At 35.0% G+C, this 12,517-nt stretch overlaps 1 protein-coding gene across 1 annotated transcript; it reads left to right on the plus strand.

Annotated features, from left to right (window-relative positions):
• The first annotated feature begins 10,151 nt into the window (after positions 1 to 10,151).
• IGIP (IgA inducing protein) lies at positions 10,152 to 10,529 on the plus strand. The gene has a single exon (XM_004381066.3). It carries the CDS (start codon positions 10,215 to 10,217, stop codon positions 10,356 to 10,358), a length of 144 nt encoding a protein of 47 aa, XP_004381123.1. The 5' UTR covers positions 10,152 to 10,214; the 3' UTR covers positions 10,359 to 10,529.
• Positions 10,530 to 12,517: the final 1,988 nt, after the last annotated feature.

The raw sequence follows: 12,517 nt of genomic DNA on the forward strand, positions 1-12,517 counted from the left end.
AAGGTTCTATATTTCAGTGTTTTATGTTGGAGTTTTTCCTTGTTTTTATTTTATTAGTTGGTAAACGCTATTTATGCTGAAACAAAAAAGAAAGGAAAGGGTATATTTGAACATATGCATTATTCATAAAAGACAGTATGATCAAATATGCCAAAAACACAAATGAAACTTAATTCCTGACAAGTATGCCTTATTTATTCATCTGCTTTGTCTTATAATTAAGGTCCAAGAGCTTGGTTCAACTATGTTGTTTGCCTAAGTATAAAAACTTGAACTGCATTGCGATATTGACATTCTTTAAAATGAGAGACACTGTCAAGTAATTTAACCCAGAGATCAGCCACCAGATTTGAAATGCCCATATATGTGTGTGTTTGATGTTATCTGTTTGTTTATGTTTTTCTTTTGAATCACCAAATCTTTTTTTAAGCTACTTTTTATTTGTGCCTCCTATTTATCATGCTGATATTAGAAGCAGCAGTCATCCAGCCACAGAGGGAGCTAAAGTTAACTAACCAGAACTGTAGAAATCATTATACATGCCTTTGACAACAAAGGAGGTTCATAAGAAAAGCCATGTCGGCTTTTCCTCCACTAGATACAGATTGGAGGTAGATGAATATTTGCCAAATGGGAAAAGAATGCTAGTCAGGAAAGACAAACTTTTCCAGCTTCTCAAAAGCCATGGAGAGTAGAAACCAAAACTAACAGGGAAACAAAAGACCTTGACAGCATCACTTTCTAGTTGTCCCACGCAGGGGTTGAAGTTTGACTCAAAGTGGAAAGTGTATCAATGTGTTTTTTAAGTCTTCACATCTGGAGAGAAATAACTTCCAATTTGATTTTTCAGGTAATGGAGAGAGCTGCTAGTAAATTTAACCCCTGCCTAAAAAAAGACAGATAATTTCATTTGGGAGCAAATACTTTATTGCCTTGAAAAATAGCACTGTAATAGCTTATGATAATTAGTTGTAGAATAACCTTTATCCCTTTCAAACTATGCAAATTATTAAATAAGTGTAAATCAGGATTCAGTTAAAGGTAGTTGATTATATTGCAGTCGGATGGCATTCATAAACTTACCTGGAGCATATACAAATAAAATCTGTTAGAGTTTTGTATGCTAACAGAAAAAATATAATTTAGCTACCTATTCTAAAAGTGGTGAATATTATTAATATTGTATAATAGGACTGGGAAGACTGCCTCCTTTTTTGAAGAGAGATATTAAGGATTTTTATAATTGTTTTTCATCAGATTTTAATATTTTTGTCAAATTTTTAGGTATTTAATTTGTAAAGCAGTTTGCTTTGTACTGGCATACAGAAAATAGGGTATTGATTTTAAACCTTTTGAAGCCAAGTGATCAAGTACATTTGTAATAAAAGTCAATGGATCTATATCAGTTGTACTCACTGTTTTCATTTCTTATTCTTACTAATACAGAGATGCTATACTTTTTCTGCAGGAAAATTTAATTTAATTTGGGTGGAAGGTGGGGGAAGATAAGCCCGTTGATAATGAGAATTTGGGTGGGTATCATGGCCAAGCACTTTATATCATCTTTAATTAAGTCAATTAAGATTTGGTATATTAAAAAAGAAGCATATGTCCATTTTTTCTTCCTGTTACGGAATTTGATATTTGTGGGGGTTATGTCAGTCATTTTTGTTTCTGTGCTTTAACATTTTACGTTTTGGCACTGTTGAAACCTTCTAAGCTAACACATTTCTTTTACGACATTTTGGGTTTTCTGCCAGCCATGATGACCCCACCATGGACGTGATTATTTTTATCTTCCACACATGGCTCACCCTTGCTTCTACAACATTCCCACTCATTTTTTCACACACACACATATACACACACACACTTCCAGATAATTTTAGAATGAGGCTTTCTGAAATTGTGGCTCTTGTAGCTTTCATAACTCCACAATTCATTTTATTTTACATGTGAACATACTTCTAGATTTTTTCCCCATAAAAAATGAGATACCAAATCTAATGACTTTTTTCTTTTTTCAAAGCCTTTTGAATATCAAAATGAAATCCTGCTTTCTATGTAAAAGGATGGTAAAGCAAGGGAATCTTTAGCATGTTAGATTTGGGACAGGTGATAACTCTGAGTATAACATTTATAGTTGATTATCCCTATATTTTGACTATCTTAATAATTTGTTATATATATATGTATATTTCTCTATGAGAGTGGAATAAATAGGGAAATTTTTAAGAATTGCTTAAGCTATTTGCATTCAACAGAGTTATTCTGCAAAGTTGTCTCAAAGTTTATCAATTTCTAAATCATTAAAATATAATATTTCTGGGGTTTTTTGATTGCATGTTAACTAGATTTAGGCCATTCATAATGAAGTATACTATGAAACTAATCACTACTATTAAAATTACTGTTTTCACCCAGCAGCATTAATTACTATAAAGTCATCTTTGCAGAATTTGCAATATATCTTTAGAAAATCTGATTTTAATATTTGAGAAGTTGTTTAATCCTAAACAAAACCTAAATTGAAAGGCCCTTTTTGAACAGAAATTTCATTTTATGGTTTAAGTGAAGATCATTTAAACTAGCATTAGCATGAGTAAGGTAGAATTTCATGATGCAAGACCAACCAGGTGAAAAGTGAAAAATACAATGGGTTCCAAGCCAGCAGTTTGTCATCTTTCATCTGCTAAACTGACTATCAAGTTTTGATGTTGAAAAGTCTAGGCAATTTATGTCTTTAGGAAAGTTGAGTATGGTAAAGATCACTTGTTGAAAACATTTTTCTTAACTAGAATTTCATAGCTACTCATTTACTGTTTTTATTTTGTCCCAATGTTATCTGTTTGATATTCCTTTTTTTTTTTTTCCTGCTGTGATTTGCTTTTGTGGAAAATTGTCTTGCTGATAGGTAGAAACATGGTGGTGATCCTCTATGTAAAATAAACTACTTCTTACAGACCAGAAATAGTTTACTCATTTTGGAAACACAAGATTTTTGCAGTGGTTTTCATGAAAACATGCTTTGTTTTGATGATTATTAGTAATTGCTTATTAACTAATTTTTGGAACATTTCATAGGAAAAAATTTAAAGAGTTTAATTTTCTTGATTTAGGTTCACTTTAATAATTCAAGAGGCTTCCCAGTTCAAGTACCAAGCCCTTAAGTTCTAGAATTGTGAGAAACATGGGAATAGTCTTGTTAGCATGTGATTAACATAGAAGAATCCTAGGAGGATTTAAGAAAAGATGTCCTTTTTATGAAGTGGCAGTTAAACTTATGGGACAGCTGACTTACCCATTCACCTTGACTAGCACAAATAGTGATGGCCATCAGCTAATAAATTAGTAGACACATGTTAGGATTGGGTCAAACTCCCATTTAGCTAAATGGGTTGACAATTTCCAGGGAAGGCCATTGGTGGTGGTACTTGACCTATCCCCCTACCATATACATCTGGCATTTTCTCTCTATTATCCTTCTCCTTCCTTGTTGCTCTTTTATTTTCATCTTTATTCTTCTCCTTGTCATAGGCCTGCCAGTGGCAGTCAAGCTTACCCCCTTCAGAGGGAAGCAAAGAAATTGCTGACTCCTGCCTTAGAACATAGCTAACTGAGGATCCAGAAAGATTTCTGTATTATGAAGTAATTGGGCAGTTTTTTCTGACTGCTGTTTTCCCCATAGTCTTAAAGTTGCAAGTTTGTAGGGCATTGAAATTAATGTTTATTAAGAAATTTATGAACTGAAGAGAGTAAGAAGTATGTGTAGGTAAGTTACTGGGGGCTGAGACTTACGGTTTGGGAATTTAAGAGCAGAAAAGGGAAAGCTGTTTAATGTATTTGTGAATGGCATTTGAGAGGTATATGCCCTTACGGTTTGAAGTTGAAGTAGGAAAAGGTACTAAGGTAGAGTTTGAATGAGAGTTGTTTGCTAAGGACAAAGTTGACACTAAGAAGTTTCAATAAAGCCAGAGAAAATAGGTCCTTCCTTGATTATGAGAAAGCTGTTGGTCTGTAGTTAGATTTTATGATCATGATGCATTATACAAATCTGTTTTCATATGTAGGATGTTTGCTTTTCTGGAACAAATTAAGTAGCACAATTGTAGAATGGCAACTTTTCTGGTCAAGGCAAGTTGGCACTGGGAACTTATTTTGAGGAAAAGAAGAACATTTCAAACTTTTTCACAGTTTCTATACTATCAAAAATATTTGTCATGCCAGGCTAATACGACAATGTAATTTACTTTCCAAAATAGTCTTTAGATTAAATTACTTGGTTTTGCAGTCCAAAATCTTTTACATCTGCAATCCTAGCAACCTTTTAACATTGTAGACTTTATACAACCCTCAATACTACATTTCTGAAATTAGACATCATACCCTCCAAACTCATGTTTCTGTTTATTTTTCCACTTTCTCTATTACTTTAAAAGTGCAGAATTCCCAAGAGTTCAGTGGCGGCAGATATTAGTAATATAATTTAGTACATCTTGGAGGTTCTTAAGCTTTTTATAGAGTGAGCTGATAGTGTTTAGCTTTCTGCTCCCATTATCCAAGTAGCATTTTAAATTTTTAAAAATAAAGAATTGCTATAATATTTTTTAAGTTATATAATTCAATTATATTTGGATTACCTCTTTGTTACCTAGTTTAGTATGGGTTTATTCCCAGTGATTTTGACAGATTACTTTCAAGTTTCATTTTACTCATATCTCTATACATTAGTGATAAAATGTCTTTAAAGATAGCCAAAAAGAGGTTCTGGTTTTGTACTTGGAAGGTAATTTTTTTTTTCTTTTTGCAAATATCAAGTTCATTAACAAGAGCAGACTTATTTTTATTGTCGCTCGTTTTGTAGAGTTAGTACTTGGTATGATTTTGAAATTTTGTTGTGTGTCAGATTTTAAATTATAAGATGGTTATATACTCAAACTTAAACGTTTAAGTCACTGCAGGCCTTCTTAAATAGCTCCTCCCTTAGGAATCATTTAAAAAGAAGTGAATTCCCAAACCGGTGTCAAGAACCAGTGATTTAAGTGACTGTGAGACAAGTCTTTGAAAGGCTTCCTTGAGTCTAAACAATGGAAATAAGTGATAGCCCATTTCCATGCTGCATACAGTTGTTAGGGTTTATAAAGTTGTCAGTACGTAAAAGTGCAAAAGCAAGAAAGACTGTAAAGTTGGCTATAAAATTTCTAGTTTTCATTATTTGCACTATTTATCTTTGCACTTGATTTTTTGAAAGTTAAGACTAGTCACTTTCACTTTTGTTTCTAGTCTTTTCTAATTTCTTGCAGAATTATGTTTTCAATATCCTACCCAAAGCAAAACTTATATGCAATTAAATATGCTTTATAAGGCCAAGAAAATATTTCTTAGTGTTAGATATGTAAAACAAAGATTTGTTTTGATAAAACTTTTACTTTGGGCCTTTATTTGCCAACAAAACTCTTCGTAAATGTGAGTTTTATTAAACTGTTTGAATAGACAAAGCTTAGGATAGGGAAAAAACAATGCAATGAAATGATATCTTTGAGATCCAAATTCCAGCCCAAGGTGGCCTGGTTTTGGAGTTTTTTTTCCCCCACTGAACTCAATGAGATCTGAGTCTAGCCGAGTACCAGCTTAAAAAGCTAAAAGTAAAGTGGGTGACAAGTGGCAGCTCCCTCTTTCATGTAATTCTATAATGTTCATAATGTTCATAGGATTTCCTCATGGTCTATATAACTGGTATTAAAATAATTATATTAAATGAATATTCCATTTTGGAATTCAGGGTTGACTCCCTTTTGATGGGGGGAGGGTGGCAAGGGTAAGAGATTTTATTTTAACCAGAGACATTCTTATAACCTCAAAGATATGCTATAGAAGGAAGAGGAGAACAAAAAGTATACCTGTAAACATATTTTTTGTCTTGGGTGAGATTGTGTGACACAGTGTATTCAGAATTGCAGAAAAGAAAAAAAAGTTGACAGTTTTGTCAATAGAACAGAGACGTGTTTTTGGCTGAACTGTTTTTTGTAAGCTATTATTTCATTTTATAGTCCCTTTCCCATAGCTTTTCAGGCATCTCATACTTAAAACCAACAAGTGAGAGGCCTCTCTTCAGATCTGGTTTATTTTTGGAATGCCTGAGTGTGGTTCTGGATTTGGGGGGGTGGGGGTGGTTTAATTCTTGACATGCTCTTCTCAGCATGTTTTGCTAGTCATTCTGGAGCTCATGTTTGCAAATTCTGTTGAAAATTCAGTAATGTATTTGAAATAAAGTCTCTAGGACATAGTTCGTATATTTGTGGCTGGACTCTATTGCAGAACCTAGTAGCTTTGTTTTTAATTTGTGTAGAAAAGTTAAATTTCCATTGTTCAGATTTTAGGTTTATCTAGTGGAATTGTGCCAGGTAGTTGTCTAAACATGGACCAATTTGGAGATACGAAGGTTAACAAATGTGTATTTGACTCTAGATAATCCTTTACGCAAAATCGTAAATTAAAGCCTCATGTCATTAGGGTTGTCATTTTATATTGTCAAATCTTTAAATGTGGATGATGTTCAGCATTATGTCTATGAATTTCCTTTAGGAGAAGAGAAAAATTAATTCTCTAGGTCTTTTACTTGGAGATTAAATTGACCACATGTGGAAAATGAAAACATTTTAGAAAGTGGTTTTGATTATTTTCTAACAGAGTTCAACCAGCTTAATTATTTTTCCTAGTTTGAAGCACTTATTTCCCAAATGTTAATAAAGGGAAAAGATCGACAATTTGGCCCCTTTTTTGAGGCCGTTTTTAGTTTTTTGCCCCCATTTCCCAATCCCACTGTAAAATGAATTACGGGTATCCCTCTAAATCCCTGTGTCCCTTCTTTTGGGTTACAGATCTCTTTGATAATCTGATAAAAGTGATGGACCCTCTCCCCAGCAAAAAATGTGCATGCACAGATAATTTTGCATACAACTTCAGGGGCATCACACATCTGAAACCCATCTCTGCTCTAAATAAAACAGAGAAAAGTTTAATCCAACTAATTGATAAAATTAGAAACTAGCTATTGGCTAAAAACATGTCAGATTGGAATTGTTAGATGGTGGCCCCTACTAGCAAAATGTGACATTGCAACCAGCTTTGTTAGACATTGTAACATCCAAACAGAAGGAAAAAGAAACAAAGTTCTGAGAGCTATTTATAACGAGTCAGGGCATCTCTAAATGGGGAGCCATTCCTATGGTTCAAGGCAGGGGTCAGGGTGCCTGACAGCTTCTAGCAGGGTAGAGTTTGTTAAACCACAATGCTCAGGATGCCAAGGGGTTAGCCATTATCTTAACCCCTTCTTTACCAAAAGATTTTAATTTTGTCTATTGAAAAACAAGATGTCACTAGGGAAAAAAAGATTTGCCTTACAACTTTGCTGGAACACATCAGTTTGGTGACATACGGGACACCAGTATTATTTTTGAGAAGGTGCATAAAACCAAAGTAAATTATTCTCTATGTAGAACACTATTTACTAGTAACATTTGTTTGGGTGTCATAGCTTCAAAAATTTTTACCAGTAAATATGGTTTTATTTAAAACTGGGAATCCAGTTTATAAATAAGATAGTTGATATTTCTGTTCTTTCCCCCATGTAAAGAATAGTTTAAAGATTTATGCATACATTTTTACTTTTCTTTCTTAACGCCATGGGTGGGGTGGGGGGATCTTTGAGTCAATAACTGACAAAATGTCTTCTCCAAATTAAAAATTGAGAAGCAGCACTTTAACTCTACACCATTTTAGTGCATGTATTAGTTTTAATGATTTTTGGTGCATGCCTTTGGGCTTATTCAAAAGTGTACAATAGGAAAGTATATTTCCTTTCTTAGAAAGGAGATGTTTTTCTACTTTGCAACACATGATTACAAAAATCTTCCTCTGTGGGAAGATTAACCATGTATTGAACTAATGAAAAGTATATATTTTTAGATATACAGAAGGAATCTACATGGAGCAGCATTCAGACCTATATAGAAGTCATAGCATTCTGTATAGGACCAAAAAGGAAGTAACCTTAAACACTTAAACAGACTTTGCTGGGTAGAAATACCTTAGATCTTGCATTGACTTCCAAAAAGAAAATGCCACAGAAGTTTGCTGAAAACTTTTGTTGTTTGAATTTTCTCTGTCAGTGTATTTAGCCCAAATACAACAGCTTTGGGTTAGCACATAAGAATCAAAAAACAAAACTAACTAAATACATCAGTCTGGTTTACCAGGCCAGTTTGACTGAAATAAGTAAACTAATCACTCATTTGCAACATGAAAAACTGTCCAACTCCTCTAAGGTTTAACAAAATAACCTTGACTGATGTGGGAAGACTCCCACTTTGATTTCTGACCTGACAGTGAAGATTCATGCTTGACATGATTTCAAACATAACAGTGTCTGTTTAAGGAGCTATGGTACAGTTTGCTAATTCAATCCCAGATACCTGTTGATTATCTGTGACATCTAGAGTCCAAAGTAGCCAGCAGCCGTATCCCTGAGTGCTCTGTGCCCATCAGGTCTCTTAAAGTAAGCAGGGTAGGTCAGATCACAGCTCAAATGAGTGACCTCAGATGCTGTAGACAGCCCTAGATTCAAGAATTATATCTGCTTTCTTGGGAGTCATCACTGAACTAATGTCCCATATGGTGTTACTCTCTTGGAAGAGGCCCAGAGTGTACATCCTAATCACTTGCGGTACTCAGAGAGGGGGTGCTAACTCTGATGCCCTGGCCAAATTTCAGTTTAGGGGTGTGGGTCTTCTTATTGCCATTCTAATTGGAAATGTGCATCACTTCCCATTTTTCCTGTTGATCTAAGTGCAAACTGCACTAGTTTGTCTCTTTGCCTCCGTCCCAAGTCTCTAAGATGCTGATGTGTATTATACGGGCCAAGTTCATACCTTATCCAAATGCCCAAGAGTTAAGGAATGAGTGTGCTCAGTGTCACAGTGCTCTGTAGTTGGAAGGTAGACTCTTATGACCGCTTTGGGGGTGAAGTTGGCCATCTTTTAGCATTAGTTGGGGGATGTGCACTGGCTGGAGGCTTCCAGCAATGAGGTGTGAGCTAAAACCTATTTTTCCTCTTTTCTTATAACATGTTGAAAAAATCTGTTGGGATTTCAGCAGTCAGGGAAGGCCGGAGTTCTGCAGCTTTAATCTGGGTAACTAAGGCTGGTTTGAGCAAGACTTTGGTTAATTAACTGGGTTCTCAGATGCCACAGACTCCGTGAGAAGTCACCATTATTTTCAATGGTTGTGATAGATTTTCCCCTTAGTAGCCATTATTTTAAGATTATATTGCAGAGTTGCTTTATTTTGAGCTTTTCGTGTATACACAATCCCAAACTGGAAGGAAATAAAAAAAAAGGAATCCTGCTGTGAAAGGTATATATTACTCTAGATTTTTCTTACTGTAAATATTGTAAGATTGTAATACTGTTGATATTTTATTAACCAACAAATGTTAATCTATGTGAATTCAGACTTATTTTAAATGTGCTTCTTATTTACTGTGTGTGGTCCCTGTTGCTGACAGTATTAAGTTATATTCTCATGTAAGATTAACTTTATTAAAGAATGTAAACATTAATGTTTCCTTATGGGAAAGCAAATAAAGTATAAAGAAGACAATTCTTTTCATTGAAATATACTGTGTATTTACACTTGCTAGACCCAGCACCACTTATAAATTTAGTATACTGTCCAGAGGTTTAGTTAACACAGCTGACACGGTTGTGCTCTATTTGAAAGTCTAAAAGTAGGTATTGTTGGAATATAAACAGTTTGTATTTGTCTGCGTGAATCATCTTGAAATTTCTAACCACGTTTGTAAAATTTTTATAGTAAAACATTTTAATGATAATTTAAAAATTTATCTTCTCTAAAGAATGGTCAAAATAATATCCTTTCAGAAATAGAATTGTTCTTTAATGTCTTTCCAAAATGATTTTGGTTAAATGGACCAGATGTATATTAGTTAAAATTTAGGACAAAGTTGTTGATATTCTTTGAGCTTATAAATTAATCCTTATTGGAGATGTGCCAATATACAGTAGAATATCATTAATTTGCACTGTTTGGGGACCCCATTAAGAGTGCTGAATTTTGCCAACTAAGAAGTAAGCAAATGCAATTTAAAAAGTAAATTTGAGCATTCTGTATTAAATACGTGCAGTTATTATCACATGAAGAAGCGCAATGTGTTGGGCTGTAATATAACCATACTTGCTGTCATGTTCTCCCATCTCAGTGCTGGGAACTCACCATGTGGAAACCAAGCAAATGTGTTGTGCATCAGCCAGCTTGAGTTTGTTCAATATCAAAGCTGAAACTAGCGAGGTCTGCTGTACTGCTTATTGAAGTATTGTGATTCTTTTAGGCATTGATTCTTACAGAATATATACTGTAACAGTATACTTTGTACAGATTTAAATTTTATTTGAAAAAATGAAATAAAGTAGGCAAAAAAAAATAAAGATGTTTATTTTTCATGTGACTATATATACAGATCAGTCTTTTGTTTCAGTGCCTTTGGGAGTCTGGTTGTTCCTGGATCCTTTTTTTTTTTTTTTTTTTTTTGATGGGGAAACCATTTTTAGGACTCAGTAGCAGGTATTCTTGCCTATTACCTATGATCAGTAATTGGCTGCAAGCATTAAGTGTGCGCTCTCACATTGGAAAGCTCGCAATATTTTCTATTTTATTTTAAAACAGGTTTGTTTATTTTTTAAGATTTTATGTGAATGGCCTCCCTATCTGGCTTCTTGAGTCAATTTTTAAAAATTCTCTGGTGGTGTGACAGTTAACCTAGCCATCATGTTGAAGAGAAGGACAAACTTTTCCCATAGATCATAATTCTTTGCCATGGAAGGATTTTTGTTTTGTTTTGTTCTGTCGTTTTAAATTTGAAATTGGTTTGGAGTAGTGGAAAGATTACTACCCCAAAAGAGTTCATGACAAAAGATGAAGAGAATCCTCTATAGAAAATAGAAGTTGTACTTTAAAATGAGATCATTTTCAAAACTGCTTTTTCTAGGGAGTGGAATGGCAGACAATGAATGAAGTTACCAATAAAAATGTGACACGAGTGAACCTTCAGGATAGTCTCAGTGGGACTGTCTCACAGAAGATTATATTATCTGACCAAAGGGAACCATCCAAGTTTGGGCCTGTAGTTCAAAAACCAGGATAGGCATTAGAGGCCTCAGGTGTAGGATATTTTCCTCAACCTTTGGAAGTGAAGTGTGAAGTTATATTTGTGGCTTTCTCCTTTCATTTTATCTTTTTTTTTTTTTTTTTTTTTTTAATGCTTTCCCTTACCTTCAGGCTGCATCTGAGGAAATCTTGGAACAAGTAATTCTCCAAGATTCCTGGCAAAACACTATAGAAAAAATTTTAATGTTGTTTAAATGTATATGACAATGGTTATATTCTAAAAATTGATAGCATGGCCATAGAAATATCTCAAGTTCATAGGACCACAGTTTCAGGCTGTGGAACCCGAAGTTTTCTTTTTTGTTGTTTTGTTTTTATTTTCTTGCTAAAATGGCCGTCCTTTATAGAGAACAACAGACTTGGATTGGAGTAGCTTCCACATCTGACAACCACCAACTCCAGTGAAAATAGTGCAGAGACTTGTGTTATAAAACTTAAAAACGAGGGTACCACTGTTTTGGGAGAGGTTGGTAGGGTGCCTAAGAAACTCTAATTTTCACCTAAGTGTGCAGTGCCTTTGGTTTTGGGGGGCACACAGAGGGCAGATGGGCACTTCATGAAGAAGAGAGCGGATGCTTCTCTCTCCTCAAGGTCAGGTCAGATAAACCCCAGGGAACCTGTCCTAGAGGAGGGCTCTCATGTACAGTAAACTCTACCCATGACTTATTTCCAGACAATTAGGAATATGAGATCAAAAAGCCAGGAGCCAGGCCCCTTGCTAACTGTCCTGTGGCCTTAATATTTTACAGATTCATCACGATACACCAAATGAGACCATGATGAAATCTGCCCCATGGTCAGTTTGGAGAGCATGGGGTCCTGAGGTGAGAGCATACTACAGGACTGCAGCGGGGACAGCCCAGACTTGGGAAAAGTCTGAGCTACAGGACAAGGAAGGGGTCAAGAGAGGGGTCTGGCATACACAAACAGAACTATTTTCACTTTTATTTAGCTCTTTCCTTCCCAAAGTGATATAATTGGCAATCGATTCCCATCCCCACCTACAGAGGATGTTAACTTTTAGTTAAACATTTGGTATGTAATTTGCATGGTTTTTAGAAACCCCTTTGTTCCTATCCAGTAACAGGTTTTTTCTAAATAGACAAGACTTTTTTATTTCATGTACTGGTTTTTGGAAGAGGTTCTGCTCATTCAGGATCAGAGGAGAGAGAGAGCTCTCTTTTTCAGTGTTTGACTGCTAGCCAACCTCAGGGGCAGCATGTGCCTCCACAGCTCTCACTTCAGCACCATTCCCCCACCCCTCTCCCACCCC

The sequence above is a fragment of the Trichechus manatus genome, unplaced genomic scaffold (assembly GCF_000243295.1).
Source record: "Trichechus manatus latirostris isolate Lorelei unplaced genomic scaffold, TriManLat1.0 scaffold00080, whole genome shotgun sequence".
NCBI lineage: Eukaryota > Metazoa > Chordata > Mammalia > Sirenia > Trichechidae > Trichechus > Trichechus manatus.

Bases quoted from the DNA above. Each gene is read 5' to 3' on its own strand.
- IGIP (XM_004381066.3), top strand. From the start codon at position 10,215: ATGAAGAAGCGCAATGTGTTGGGCTGTAATATAACCATACTTGCTGTC.